The sequence below is a fragment of the Numenius arquata genome, chromosome 16 (genome assembly GCF_964106895.1).
Source record: "Numenius arquata chromosome 16, bNumArq3.hap1.1, whole genome shotgun sequence".
Taxonomy (NCBI): domain Eukaryota; kingdom Metazoa; phylum Chordata; class Aves; order Charadriiformes; family Scolopacidae; genus Numenius; species Numenius arquata.
In genome coordinates, this window is record NC_133591.1 from 4,894,457 (window position 1) to 4,907,677 (window position 13,221).

General features: G+C 42.0%; 1 protein-coding gene across 1 annotated transcript in view; it reads left to right on the forward strand.

The window, feature by feature from the left end:
* KDM2B (lysine demethylase 2B) overlaps positions 1–13,221 on the forward strand; it is a 115,904-nt gene that overhangs the window by 63,444 nt on the left and 39,239 nt on the right. Inside the window, exons 11-12 of the mRNA XM_074159577.1 lie at positions 3,960–4,414; positions 11,998–12,084. Coding sequence (XP_074015678.1) covers positions 3,960–4,414; positions 11,998–12,084 — 542 coding nt within the window. The remainder of the gene's footprint in view (positions 1–3,959; positions 4,415–11,997; positions 12,085–13,221) is intronic.

Consider the following 13,221-nt stretch of genomic DNA (forward strand, 5'->3'; position numbering starts at 1 on the left):
TGGCTCTAACTGTATATTAAGCCTGATGGATGAAGAAAATATGCCCTCTGGCATGGTGAAGGAGCCATGTCTTTTTTTCCTCCTTCTACTCAGAGGATAGAACAGTTTTTCTTATGATAGACAGGTACTGGACTATATTGAGTGATTTCTGTGTAGGGTGCTCCATGCAGTGATATGTTTCCAGTATGCTCAGGGTTTTTTTTCTGCTAATAAAATGTCATTGCTGTCTTTAGCAGACCAATAGGATCTGCTGCTCCCAAGTCACAGTGTCAGGGTTTGGAGCTGGGAATGGCAAGGTAGATAGTACACACTGCACAGTTCTAAAGAGTTTAGAAAGATTTCATAATTATACCTCACCCCCCTCCCTTTCTTTTAAGTTCTGTAATACAGCAAGTTGCTTTTCAGAAAGGAAAGAAACTGTGTATAATTATCCCTCTTGTACAAGTGGATAACTGTGGGGAAAGTTAAGTGATTTGCCCAGAACTGCAGGGAGGTGAACTGCTATAGAGAAAAAAGGTATCTCTAGCTGTGGTCAAGCCTGTGCTGCTGCTCCTCTTCACTGAGTTATATCACTGACTGGTTTGTATAAGCTGTTTTTATTTGCTTTGAGATGGAGAAGGGTGAAGGTCTTTTTGCACGAAGTCGAATGGGAGCCCAGACAGCATAACCACTCTGAAACTAGACTTCTAACCAGGTATTGGCTGGTGTGTTGACTCAGATGAAGAAACCATAGTTACACTTAGCAGGAGCCCTTTTCCATGGAGAGACTTTAGAAACCAAAAATCTCCAGGTCAGTGGAGCCTGGTAATACAGTGCTTAGAAGACACTTCTTGACAAAGTAAATGCATATTATGCTTATGCAGGGCCTCAGCTCACAGCATAATAACTCTCCGTCAGATAATGTTTTCATTAAAATGAATAAATAAAATTCATGGCATGTTACATTACAACAAAACACTTGAAAACACAAAACTGAACCTTCCTCACCTTGAAGTTATCCTTCCATTATTGATTCCCTTGGCTGCCTTTTTTTTTTTTTTTCTTTTTCTTTTTAAATTGGCAGCAGTTGCAGACAGTGTTTGTCTTCTGAAAGCATTCCACTCTTAATCTGGTAGTGCAACAGTACTGTAATCCCCTAGTACTCCAGAACAGACTGCTACGCTTCAGATTAATAGCAAGCACTGACCCCAAAGGTAAAGTTAGGCCAGGCATCATGTAACTGCCAGGCTGGCAAAGAACAGCCCACAGGGCACTTGTTTGGTGATGGTTCATTTTGAGGTTAGATTTGGATTATTTCTTGTCTGACCATACCCAGGTGTAGCTGGCGCACAGCAGAGCCTGTCTTGTACAGACAGCCGGTGGCAGGGATGCAGTGGCAGCTGGCGGAACGGAATTGCTGGCCCCCCCGTGTGCTTGCTTCTGATGGGAATAGGCCCCCAGTATGCTGTGGTGTTCCACTCCTCGCTTGCCTTTTGTTTCCATAGATTAGAGCAAGAGACAAAAAGTGGAGATCTCTCTTGAACGTTGTTTTCTCTTAGCACCAGAGCATTACTTGGAGTAAATTATTCACACCTCCATAACGTGATCTCCCTCTTTTTCTTTAGGCCTTGTCTGCGCTTGCGATTTGCCCCAGTTACAGCCATTAGTTCCTGTTCAGCAGAGCCACAGCATAGGAAGACAGAAACATAATTTTCTCTGTGTGGATTTATACCAATTTCTGTTAATGATGCTGTACTGGTAGCACAGGGCTGTGTGTCTGCTTTCACCTTCTGTTTTATCACTGGCATCTTCTGCCATCTAGATTGGGCTTTTGTGCTTCAGTCAGTTGTAAAATAGCTCACTAAGGCAGTGTGGCTTAAAGAAGGGGCTCCAGCCCTGGATCCAAGAGCCTGGATTCTGATTCCTGGTTTTGCCCTAGATTTGATATGTGACAATGAGCAAATCGTGCTTTCTCCCAAGCATCTGTTTCCTCAGCTGTAAAATGGGAGAATGACATAAGCTGATTATATAGCCCTCGGAGGTGGGTAAGTGTGCTAGCTACTGTGGACAAAGGAAAAAACAGTGTAAAATAAAAGTTGGATAACCTAGTGTTTTTTAAATGCTCTGGTTAAGATATTTTCTAATCCTGTTTATTTTTCTAAGAGAAGCCTGGGGGTGTATTAGCACAGACCAGAGAGCAGGAGCTGCTTTGGAGTGTTGCATGCCACCACCTCAGCACACAAAATAAACTGTGCTGTACTTCATGGTGAGGCTTTTTTGAGGGGGGGGTGCAGGGAGGAAGTTAGCTGCACTGTGGATGGAGCTGGATTTGGCTGGTAACTGACATTTTTTGCAACTGCCAGCTTTTCACAGGCATTTCAGCTTAAACATGCCTTTCAGGAGTAATTTTATGGCCATTTCGGTTCTGAAGAAAAATGCAAACGTGACTGGACAGAGATGCTTGATTTTTGCAGGCACTGTAGCAGGAGCAGTTCTTGCCCCGGAAAGCAGAAAGTGGCCAACTCGTATCTCTCCGGCACTAACACGCAGAGGTGCGCCTGGCCTTACAGAAGTTTTATTTGAAACTGCTCATCTAAGCAGTCAGGCAAGCTGCCCTCAGACAATTACTCTGCCACTGCCTGTTGCATCTTTGTTACCCAGCTGACAAGTAACGTGTATATTCTCGTGAGAAGATGGTACAGACTATGCGAAAGACAAGGAGTTTCTCTGATAAGAATGAATTTGCCAGCTTGGAACTGGGCTTCAGCATTTTGTTTTCAATCTCTCTGTTAAACAACCGGATGCTGTGCTTTTTCTTTAATGTCCGTTTAATCCTTCCTTAAGCATGATTCACATTGTCCTAATCCAAAGCTACTGCAATGCAAAGCATGAAAGCTGTGAAAGGAACTTTTCATTAATTGTTCACTCACTTTTTCTGTATGACTTCTGTTTCCTTTGCAGAGTGTTTTTGTTTACAGCTTGATCTCATACCCATTTCAGCCAGTATTAAAATTCACATTGATTTAACTGGGTGTTGCCAGTGTTAACTGTATTTTCCACAGAAATCCCTGCTGTTGCTAGCCTGCATTCAATGTTGTTCACTTAGTAAAGGAAATTGTGTCTAATAAAGAAGAAAAGATGTGTGCTTTAGGGAACCTTGGCCACCAGTTTCCTACCTTGCTTTCACTGCTTGATTGCACAGAGTTGAGTTAACAGTTGGGATTTTTAGGGGGAAACCTAGCATAAAACTAAGATTAATAGTTCTTTAGACTCAGAAACTTGCCGTTAAGTTTTCCTGAAAAGTACCTAGAGTGTGTTAGGGATTGCATTAAGAAAAACAGTATCATGTAACTCTGTGACAGTCCCTGCATTTCTCAGTCTGTCTGTAAAAGAAACATAATTGTAATCCTGTGTCTCAGAAGAGCAGCGAGTGTTCATGCAGTAACAAGTGCTGGTTCTTGTTTTACCAACAGTTGCTCGCAAAGAGGAAAAGTATTGAGAAGTTGATTTTGTGCTGTGCAGAGTTACTGGAAGAATTATGGTGCACGACATTTTAAAGTGCTTTCTCCTATAATTTTTACCCTCTTCTTTGAGTGCTAACTCTCCTCTTAAAGCTGTAAGGCTGATGAATTTGATCTCCTTAGGATTTGTGGGAAAATTAATTGTGTGTGACTTAGAGCTCTGCCTACTCTTAATTGAAGGCATAGAGGACTGAAGCTTTGAAGAAAGCATAATTTTTCCCTCAATGTTTCCCAGTCATTTGAACTGAGTAGATGTTAATGAAAACCAGCATTAAAACAAACACACACCACCACCCCCCCAATTAAAAATCAGCTGAATAAAGCCCATTCCTATTACATACTTACTAGGCATTATCCAGTGCCCTTTTAAATAGGCAGCGCCTAGCCCCAGTGGTAGAGAAGTGTTTGAGCTATGAATTACATCAGGTAAAATTTCAGCATTCTCTTTCTAACTTTCAGATGCAAAAAGAAAACGCAGCACAGACAGTTATTCATCAGATTCGTGGTTAGACATGGATGAAGAATCTTGTGATGCCCATATCCGGGAGGAGAAGGATGACAGCTTGGATAAGAACTCAAAATCCTTAGTGGATGGCTCCTCCTCACCCAACAGCACACACTCCGAAGGGAAGGAAGGTGCAGGAAGAAAACAAAAAGCCACAGTAATGAGATACCTAAAAAGAACTTTGTCTAATGAGTCAGATGACAGCGTAAAATCAACGACCCCCACGGACTATCCCAAAACACCAACGGGGTCTCCAGCTACAGAAGTTTCAACCAAATGGACTCATCTCACAGAATTTGAACTGAAGGGTTTAAAAGCCCTGGTGGAAAAGCTTGAATCTCTCCCAGAGAACAAGAAGTGTGTTCCAGAAGGCATCGAAGATCCGCAGGCTCTCCTAGAGGACATGAAGGTAGGTGTGATAGCTTACTGATCCACACAAACTGCATTCTGTGGGCATAGAAGACAGCGGGAGATCAGAGAGCAAAATTCTGCAGCAGAGGGATGGAGCTTGTGTGTAGTGACCAGTTCATATCAGCCTGCTGTGCTACACACAGGGAAGTTGCGCCTCTCACAAAAGCCATCTCTGCTCTGGGCAGATGGCTGTTTGCAGTCTGATTTAATTGATGCAGTCCCTTCTGACTGTCACAGCAGTGGCCAAAAGTTTAGATCCTCTCATAGTTCAGGACTTGTTATGTCCCATGAGCAAATATACCTCATAAAGTCTGTTTATAGTCTTACTCTGCCCTTTTTGGTCTAGTGTCTTTCTGGAGTATATCTGATTAACTGACACATACAAAATGTAAATACTTGATTGTCATTCAGAAGATATATTGCCTCATGTTTTCAGTTCCTTTTTTTTCTTTCACCTTTTTCATTTTCTTTTCCTCCATTGCCCTCTATAGGTTGATTATTATTCTCCACTGGTACAATATACTGTTTCTGGAGATGATGTGAGGAGTGAATGCTCACTAGTGACAGAACTTCTCTTTAGAGTTTTAATATACCAGAAGTGGTACCTCATCTGACTTAGGGATAAATTTCTCCTGAAGACCAGCATGGTCCCAGCCCTGCCTCTCAGCTGTGGCATCCCTTTGGACTACTTGGTTAGCTTTTCTGTGTCTTGGTTTCACATTGTATATAGCAGGCATGCTAATTATTTTTTTTTTAACACAGCTAAGAGCAGCAGGCTCTTTTGCTGGACTTGTCAAATAAGGCTACAATTGTCAGTCTGTCCTCCGGAGGTCCAGTACCATGGCGATTTGGCCTGGTTTGGTGCTATGAGTACTGATTTGTGGTCTTGTGTTTGGACTGCTAGCTTTGTGCTGTTTCTGTGTGCAGTATGGCTCTTCAGCTACATATGTTCTGTACACAAGAGCTGTGTAAGTCACAATCTGAGGGGAAAAAATACGTGTTTATATGGTTAAAGGGGAGCCTGTACTTTTTTAGTGCAAGTAGCGCTAACAGCTGCTTAGAAAAGGCTTCAAAGGCAGTTAAAGAAGGCTGAACATATGCAGTGTGCCGTGGAACCATATCCCACAATCTTGGAGCCCAGAAGTGTGATACACGGCACTCGTTTTGGTAAACCACAAGAGCTCAGAAAGTCTCTTCTTGCAACAGCAGCCACTCTGTTTATGAAAGTAGACACACGTGCCCAGTGTTGTCGCTGTAGATTCACTGGCTTCCTTTGTGATCTGTTGCCTTCTAATCAGAAATCAAAATGAAGCTTCAAGACCAGCAGTTGAATTTGTGGTGAATGAGAAAGAATTGGTAGCATTACTTTGCCAAGCTTGATGCACAGACCAAGTTTCACTTAAAAATAAACTGCCCCTTCTTGAAATCCCACAAAGGGGTACAACGTGTAATAAATGGTGCAGATGTTCAGGATATGATTATGCGTGCTCTTTTGATGACATGCTCCAATGCACTGTGAGACATCTTACTAGAACATGGCAAGATACCATATGTGAATCTGGTTTAAAGCACCATGTAGGAGTATATGCTTTTTTATTCCTCTCCAGAGCAGTGGATTCACTAGCTATAGAGATGGAGAGCCACAAATGGACATTTAAGAAAAAGGCCCAAGTTGTCCCCTTTTTGGTGATACTGTGCTTTAAGTGGTATTAAGTGGGCATCTACTAGGTTTTTTTGTGCATCTTGCAAAGTTGCAGTCTTGGTGTTCCATCTTCTTTGATAACCGCCTGCTTCTAGAGTTTCTCTCCTTGCCGGCACACACTGTAACCATCAGGATGTAGCCCAACATCTGGATATTTATGGTTCCCTGCTGGTTAAAGAGCCCATGACCACATCTAAGCATCATGCATGCTGCAGAATTATTTTCTCTGGAATCACCTCTGTATGTTTGTCGAGCCTGTGACTGATTAGTCAGAGCAAGACCTCTTAAAAGGATGTTAACTCAAACATTTTCTTGAACAGTGTCTAAAGAATTGTTAAAGAACATTCTTACCCATCTTTTTTACAATATTGGTCCACATATAAGGCAGCCCTCAATTTTCAGAGAATGGGAGTCAATACAGCATAGCAAATAATTGAACTCCATATAGTTTGCTTCCTCCACAACTCTACAGTTGCATCATCCACTTGCTAGGTGCTCTGAAAGAATCAGGGCAGCTAGGGGCAGTTGTACTCAGATCGATGGTTGCTTGAGTACGCTTCCCCTCAAGTCAGGAGCAGAGTCCAGGACTCCCAATGCAACCCTTCCCTTTGTTCATCACCAGATTGTGTGAGGCAGCCTCTAGCGAGGTGTGTCCCATTCCCATCTCATGTTGGGACCTTGAATACAACAACCCATTACTCCTTTCTGGCATTGTGTTTGTTGACATGGTAGAGAACAGTGCAGTGGAGCCAAAGAATCCTATCTCCTTGAAACCCATGTGATACCAAAGCACAAAGTTTGTTTTATTCAGTTTGTTGGCTTTTAAAAAAAAAAATCAGAAACAAGTGTATCAGTGTATGCTTAGGGCTTCTGCCTTCAAAGTATAGAGCACGCTACTAGAAAAGTTGCCAAGTGACTGATTTCAACCTCCATCTAACATAATGGTCCTTGCAGGATTCCTGTATTGCTTGGTGTGCAGATGCGGCGAGTCAGTATTCTGTTCCATCCTTGCTCCTCAGTGTGCATTAGGTACATCATACTGTTCAGACCCTCAGCTGAACACAGCGATACGGATGTTCCCTTGGGGTTCCCGGTGATTCTCATCACTACCATGTGATCCATTTTTCTAGAATGGTATTTATCTCCTTGACCACTAAGTTATATTCCCTCTTACTTTGCTACTAGTTTTCCAACTTGTACAGAAAATAATGTGGGGATTTTGCTGATAGTGTTAGCAGTAGAGCGAGCAGAAGCCTGGCGCTTTTACCTCACCCTGATAAATATCCAGAGCACCGGTCATCTGTGTGACTGAATGGAGGCAGAAATCCTGCAGAAGCAGCTGTGCAGATCATACGTGCTGTGACTGTATTTGGCTATATTTACAAAGTTTATTTCATGGGCAACCTGACTTTTGGATATGTGACGTATTAATAATACAGCCTATAAAAAGTACCCTTTTAATGCACCCATTTGAGAGTTATTTTTAACAAATGCATAGCAAGAACATGCTCTGACAGAAAGTCTGAAAGCTCTTGCTCTGCTTGGGAAGACTTAAACAAGTTTCTTCCTGAAGAAGATAAATCCATGTTTATTGTAACAGTTTTATTTCTTAATGAAATAACTCAGGAACTTTTCTTTATGACATTCAAGTCTGTCTTTGCACTTCAATAAGATAACTAGTGTTTTCAGAAAACAGTATATGGGTAGTGAAAACTGGAGAAAGGAAACCATTTTATGTAGTGAAGTCTCACAGAATGAATTTGGGTAAGTTGCAGAGCATCTATGCTTTCCCATCTGAGAAGAATACAGTAAAGGATGGGTGACGGGATTGCTGCTCTTAGTGGTAAATACAACTGCTTAATGACAATTAGGTGAGACTCTTTGAAGGAAAGTGATTTATTTTCCTTATGAGAAGGGAGACTGAAAACTAAACTAAGCCTTTGTAAATTCCTCACACATCATCTAAGCCCCTAACTAACTGCAACTGTCTAGTGGGGACACAGCAATCCCGAAGTGCCAAGCTAATGTCTCTGCAGATTGAGAACCCATTTATCACCGTGATCGATGGAGTGCAGCAGCACAAGGGAGGCTTATTTGCAGAGCGCAACACAGGCCTCACTTGGGGAGTGGGTCACTTCTTCCCTCAGTTCAAATAAGGGATTAAATTCTTGTTGGCTGCAGCTCTGCTGTATGGGCTCTGTATTGTGTCAGACCTGTTTCACCACCAGAGGAGCTTCTCAGAGGCCTCCAAGCAGCGATTACTGACAGCACCGTTCACTCTGTAGCAGATGGCATCTGAACAATCGGCTGAGGAGATGCAAAGCTCCCTGTATCCAAATGTCTGTGGCTGGGCTCTGCGTGAGCTGTATGTGGAGCAAATGTGAGGGGAAATTGTTGTACAGATAAACATACCCTCCCTGAGAGTGCTCAGCTGACCCGAGCTGCAGAAGGACAGAAGGCTTGGCAGTAGAGTCGGTGGCAGCCAGGGTGAGCAGCCAGAAAACACTGCAGCCATTGCCCCCACATCCTTGCTGTTGGTGTTACTGTTGGAGATACACACAGCCTGCAGTCATACCTTGTTTTCCATATATATATATGCTCTGAAATCAAATATGAAACAGTGCAACAACTCCTGCTCCCTATTTAAAAATTAAGTAGCAGCTGAACTGTTAGAAAAGTACCTGTGCTGATGAGGCAGAAAAGGAGGAAAAAAAAATCACTGAGAAGTAATTTTACTTAGATGGTGGCCTTGGAGATTGGAAGTGTTTCATCATGTGGCTTCTCCACATCATATTTAGCTACCAAATAGTATGTCAGTCTACTAAAGATGCAATTGGGGTGGCCTTATGTGTGAAGAGAATAGAGAGGTAAGCGTCTTACTGGTTGGTGTAATTTGCACCCCACATCACAGCACGGGTAAAACTGAGCAGACCTTTGACTGTACCAGTCTGCATCCCACATTAAACACTCTGCCGGTGATACTTGTCTGTAGGCAGCTTCTGGTTTCAGCACACAACATTTCTGTTGTGTTACCAGCAGGATGGTAATTCCTTTGCTGATGTTGGGGAAGAGGATTGTGAGATCTGCCTCCTAATCATGCCACAGACCTTCCCTACTTCAAAGAAAAAATGCTGCTCCTCTTCAGGAGGGACCATGGAAGACCACTGGGGCAGAAGAAACACAGTTTGAAGAACAGAGTTTGTCAAATTTCTGCAACTCCTTGGCAGCAGGAGAAGATTCTTGTGCAAGACAGATGATATCTGCTGAAATATGTTCTTGCTTTTTCTTGCCAAGAAATCTTACCCCCTTCTCATTCTGATGACAGGAAAAAACCCTCCCTCTACTGAATGCATTTCAGGGGAGTTATTCCTTGCTGTGCTTTTGAAATTAATGGCTAAACTGAATTCTTACATACTTAATCAGTTTCTTTCCTTCATACCTGCTGTTGTCACCACAGCCTTCAAGTGTAATGAATCAGGCAGCCTTGTGCTGCATGAGCATTGCGTTGTTTGTCTAACTGAAGCCCCATGGCTTTTCTTTATCTTCTTTTTCTTTTTTTTTCTTTTTTTAAGCAGGTGCGCAAAAGTGCCTCCTCCAGCCTGTTGTGTGCTGATACTTGACACTACAGTGGGTGCAAATGCAGCTTGGTTATGGTTCTGCCACTCAGACATCCATTGTTTTCAGCTGGCTGAGATGATAAACTGCCATAGTTTTACATTTCTTCTTGGGTAATATTTTCACGTGATACATATGATAACAAGAAACCTTGTTATCCTGCCAAGTTCTTGGAATATACTCTGCTTTCTATTGAACTCGGAGTCTCTGACAGTCGTTAGTGGAAATGTTAAGGTTTTCTGCCTTACAAGCTTTCAAATCCAAGAGTAGCAAAGTAAAGAGGGATTAATTTGTCCTTTGTTTATATGGCTCTCAAGCTGCTGCCTTGTTCTGGAGAATTTTGGCTTTGCTATGAGAATACAAAAGACATCTCCATTTTTAGGATTGAAAACTAACTTTCAGAGTGTAACCGTTCGGTTAGTGCAGTGATCACTCTCAAAACAAAAAGGACATGAGAAAAGAGGTGCTCACTTAACCTCGGCTCAGCCAAGAGTTAATTTGCCAGTGACTAGTCTGTATGTAAAAGTTATTTGCTGTTTCTCTCAAGGGTATTCAGCTGAAGGTATGCTGCAGGCTCCACATCAGAGTCAGGCTGGAGCATGCTGGGTTTTACTCCTAACCAGCCAGGCTGTGCCTGTGCAAGCTCCCGAGCGCAGCCACAGCGCTGGGCTGACAAAACTGGGCTTGTACTGGTATTGCTTATTCTGGTTACTGGCGCTGCTTTCAAACTAACCAGTATTAAGAACAGCCTTACTGGTATGATTGTATCTGAAGAAGCAGCCCTGTGCTGGTGCTCTGGTGTCTATTAGTAAAGCATCTCTCATTTAAGCGCAGACTGGGGAATTGAGCTAAACCCAGCAGGTTGCCTGAGCTCCAGGGAGAGAAACAAGCCCCAGGGGCACACATCCAAACCCTGGTTTAGATGCTAGTCTGCCTGCTCGGGCTCTTGGGGCCTGGAACATGCCACCATACTCCCAGATTTAGTTGGATGATTACAGATGAATTCCAAGTGCACTTCCTATTAAAACAGTTACTGTATTTGAAGCTCTTTTTCTAGTGTGTGTGAAATTTCTAATTATTAAAGCTCTACACTGGGGACTGCGAGAGCCTGGTGCCTGTTGTTGCCTAATTAAGCTTTTTTCAAGAAGTTGGTATACTTGGGAGTAACACTGTTGAACTGGGGTTATCTCCTAAATTCTGTTACGAAGTAATTTCCAACATGCAGTTCTTGCTTTTTTTATTGGAGCATTTTTTTTGCCTTAACTTATTAGTGCTTATTTGGGCTTAAGTTTTCAGCAGCACGGCAGAATCTTTTTTTACCCGATTTTATTTTAATTTGTTGTCTTTTTCAGCTACCTGAACTCCAAATGAAGATCTCTGTAGCTGGGTTAGTAGGTTCATAGAGAATCAGGGAAAGCGAGGGTGGACTATGCCCAACTGCATAATTGAGTGTGCTTAGAAAGAGTTCTTCCCCACCTCTGTGTTGAGTTATATGGTCATGGGAGTGATTCACAGCAGCAGAAGCTGTGTAAGCCAGTGCAACCCACTCAGGAAATTTCTAGGACAGTGCATCAAAGCAAAAGGATTTGGTGGGGGTGGAAGGGAGACCAATCCTTTTCCTTAATACTGTACTATCCAGAGTCAGATCCTTTCCTAGTGAATACTCAGGAACCTGAATGCCTTACCCCATCATGTAAGGTGAACTAGATTACAACAGCTCTGCCACTCTCTATCTTGACTTACCTCGATGTTCAGGCATCTGAGGATCGCTCTAAACTACATGCTTGATGCCCTGCGACTGCAGGAATAATGGTGGCAAAGCCTAGATGCTTCTAGAGTCTTTTGTAGACTTGGTTAGGAGAAGAGGTATTGGTTGTGGTGACTGGTGGGGCCGTTTGCGGTTTAGTGAGCTGGAGCTTAAGGGGAGAGATGATACCGGTGTTAGACTGATACCAGTGGAAAAACACCAGTCACATTGGACACACCGATTTTAAAGAAGTCTGTAATATTTGAGGTGATTCATGGCTGATTTTGCTGTCTGTTTCGCAAGAAAATTCACATCTTGGATCTTAATGACAGGTGCGAGAGTTTCAGTGTGAATTGGAAGTTTGGAAGCAAAAGTAACTTGCACAGGTGTAACAAGTCAGCAGAGATCTTGTCACTGTGTCTTTCATCAGAGTGGAGTACTGTCTTCTGCAAGTCTCCGTACTCTTCACTTGGAGAAATATTTCTCTGGTTAATAAAGGCCTTTTCATTTGCAACAGAACATACTGAAGGAACATGCTGATGATGACCAAAATCTTGCCATTTCGGGTGTCCCTGTGGTCAGCTGGCCCAAGAAGACCACAAAGGTAACGAGACACAATTACTTACTGATCATTGTGCTAGATCTTGGTGTTTATTTATCTGTGGACTGACAAAGTACTGGATGTGATATTTTGGCAGCTGCTAGCATTTTTAATATGAAATGTTATTTTTAATGGTTTTATGATTAGATGTTGAAGCAGAACATAAAAGTGCCTCAGCAGGGAGAAATCGTTAGAGTTTCCATTTAAAAAGAATTTGTTTGGGCCTTACTTATCAGTATAAAACTTTGATATGTCTTGGTTAAATCTAAAAATGTTGATGCAACATTTTCTGTAAAATTAAATGATGTGTAAATCCTACAAATTGGTCACGTAGTAAGCACTCTCACCTGGATGAGAGGATGCTTTTTCTCTTATACTATGAGACCTCCTGAATTCTCTGTACAAGTGTGCCACTAGCTTTGGAGGGTTTTCTGTCCCTGTATCTTCATTTTTCTTCCTACATATGGGAGTAATTCACTTTGCAGGAGAACCGTGAGGCTTGCTTCATAATGCTTATAAAGAATTTGAAATAATTAACTGAAGAATAATGTCAAAAGGCTGGATGTTATTTATAACAGTGGTATGTTTACCACACTCGAGTTATTCAGCATGCTGTAAAACCAGCTTTGCTTATTTAGAAGATGTCTCATTGCTTCTATTTTTACTTTCATTTTTCACTGAATTAGTTTTATAATACATAATTTCTTTAGAAATGCCGAAAGGGTTGGTCAGCTTAAATCAGACTTCTATCTGAAAATTTGTTGCTGGTGTTATCATTGTAAATAACTTTCAAATAATTAACCAAGTGAATTATTCTCCCTGTTCTCACTTTTTGTGCTGGTGCACTTGTTATGCCTTTGCATGTAATCGCTTGTTGCCACGAGAATTTGCTGGTTTCAAATGGGAAGTAGGAGACCATAAACATGAAACTGCCAGAGGAGAGTGGGGCAGAATGATCCTTCTTGGTTTCTTTTTGGGTTTTAGCTGAGCATATTTCAGATAAGTTATATCTTGTTAAATACGTATTTCCCTTTTAGATTGTAATAAATCCATGGGAATATGCTTTGTGTTTAAAATATTTATTTGTTTAAAAACAACAGTGGAAAACCTTGAGAGGAGTAGGTGTCAGATTCTTCACTC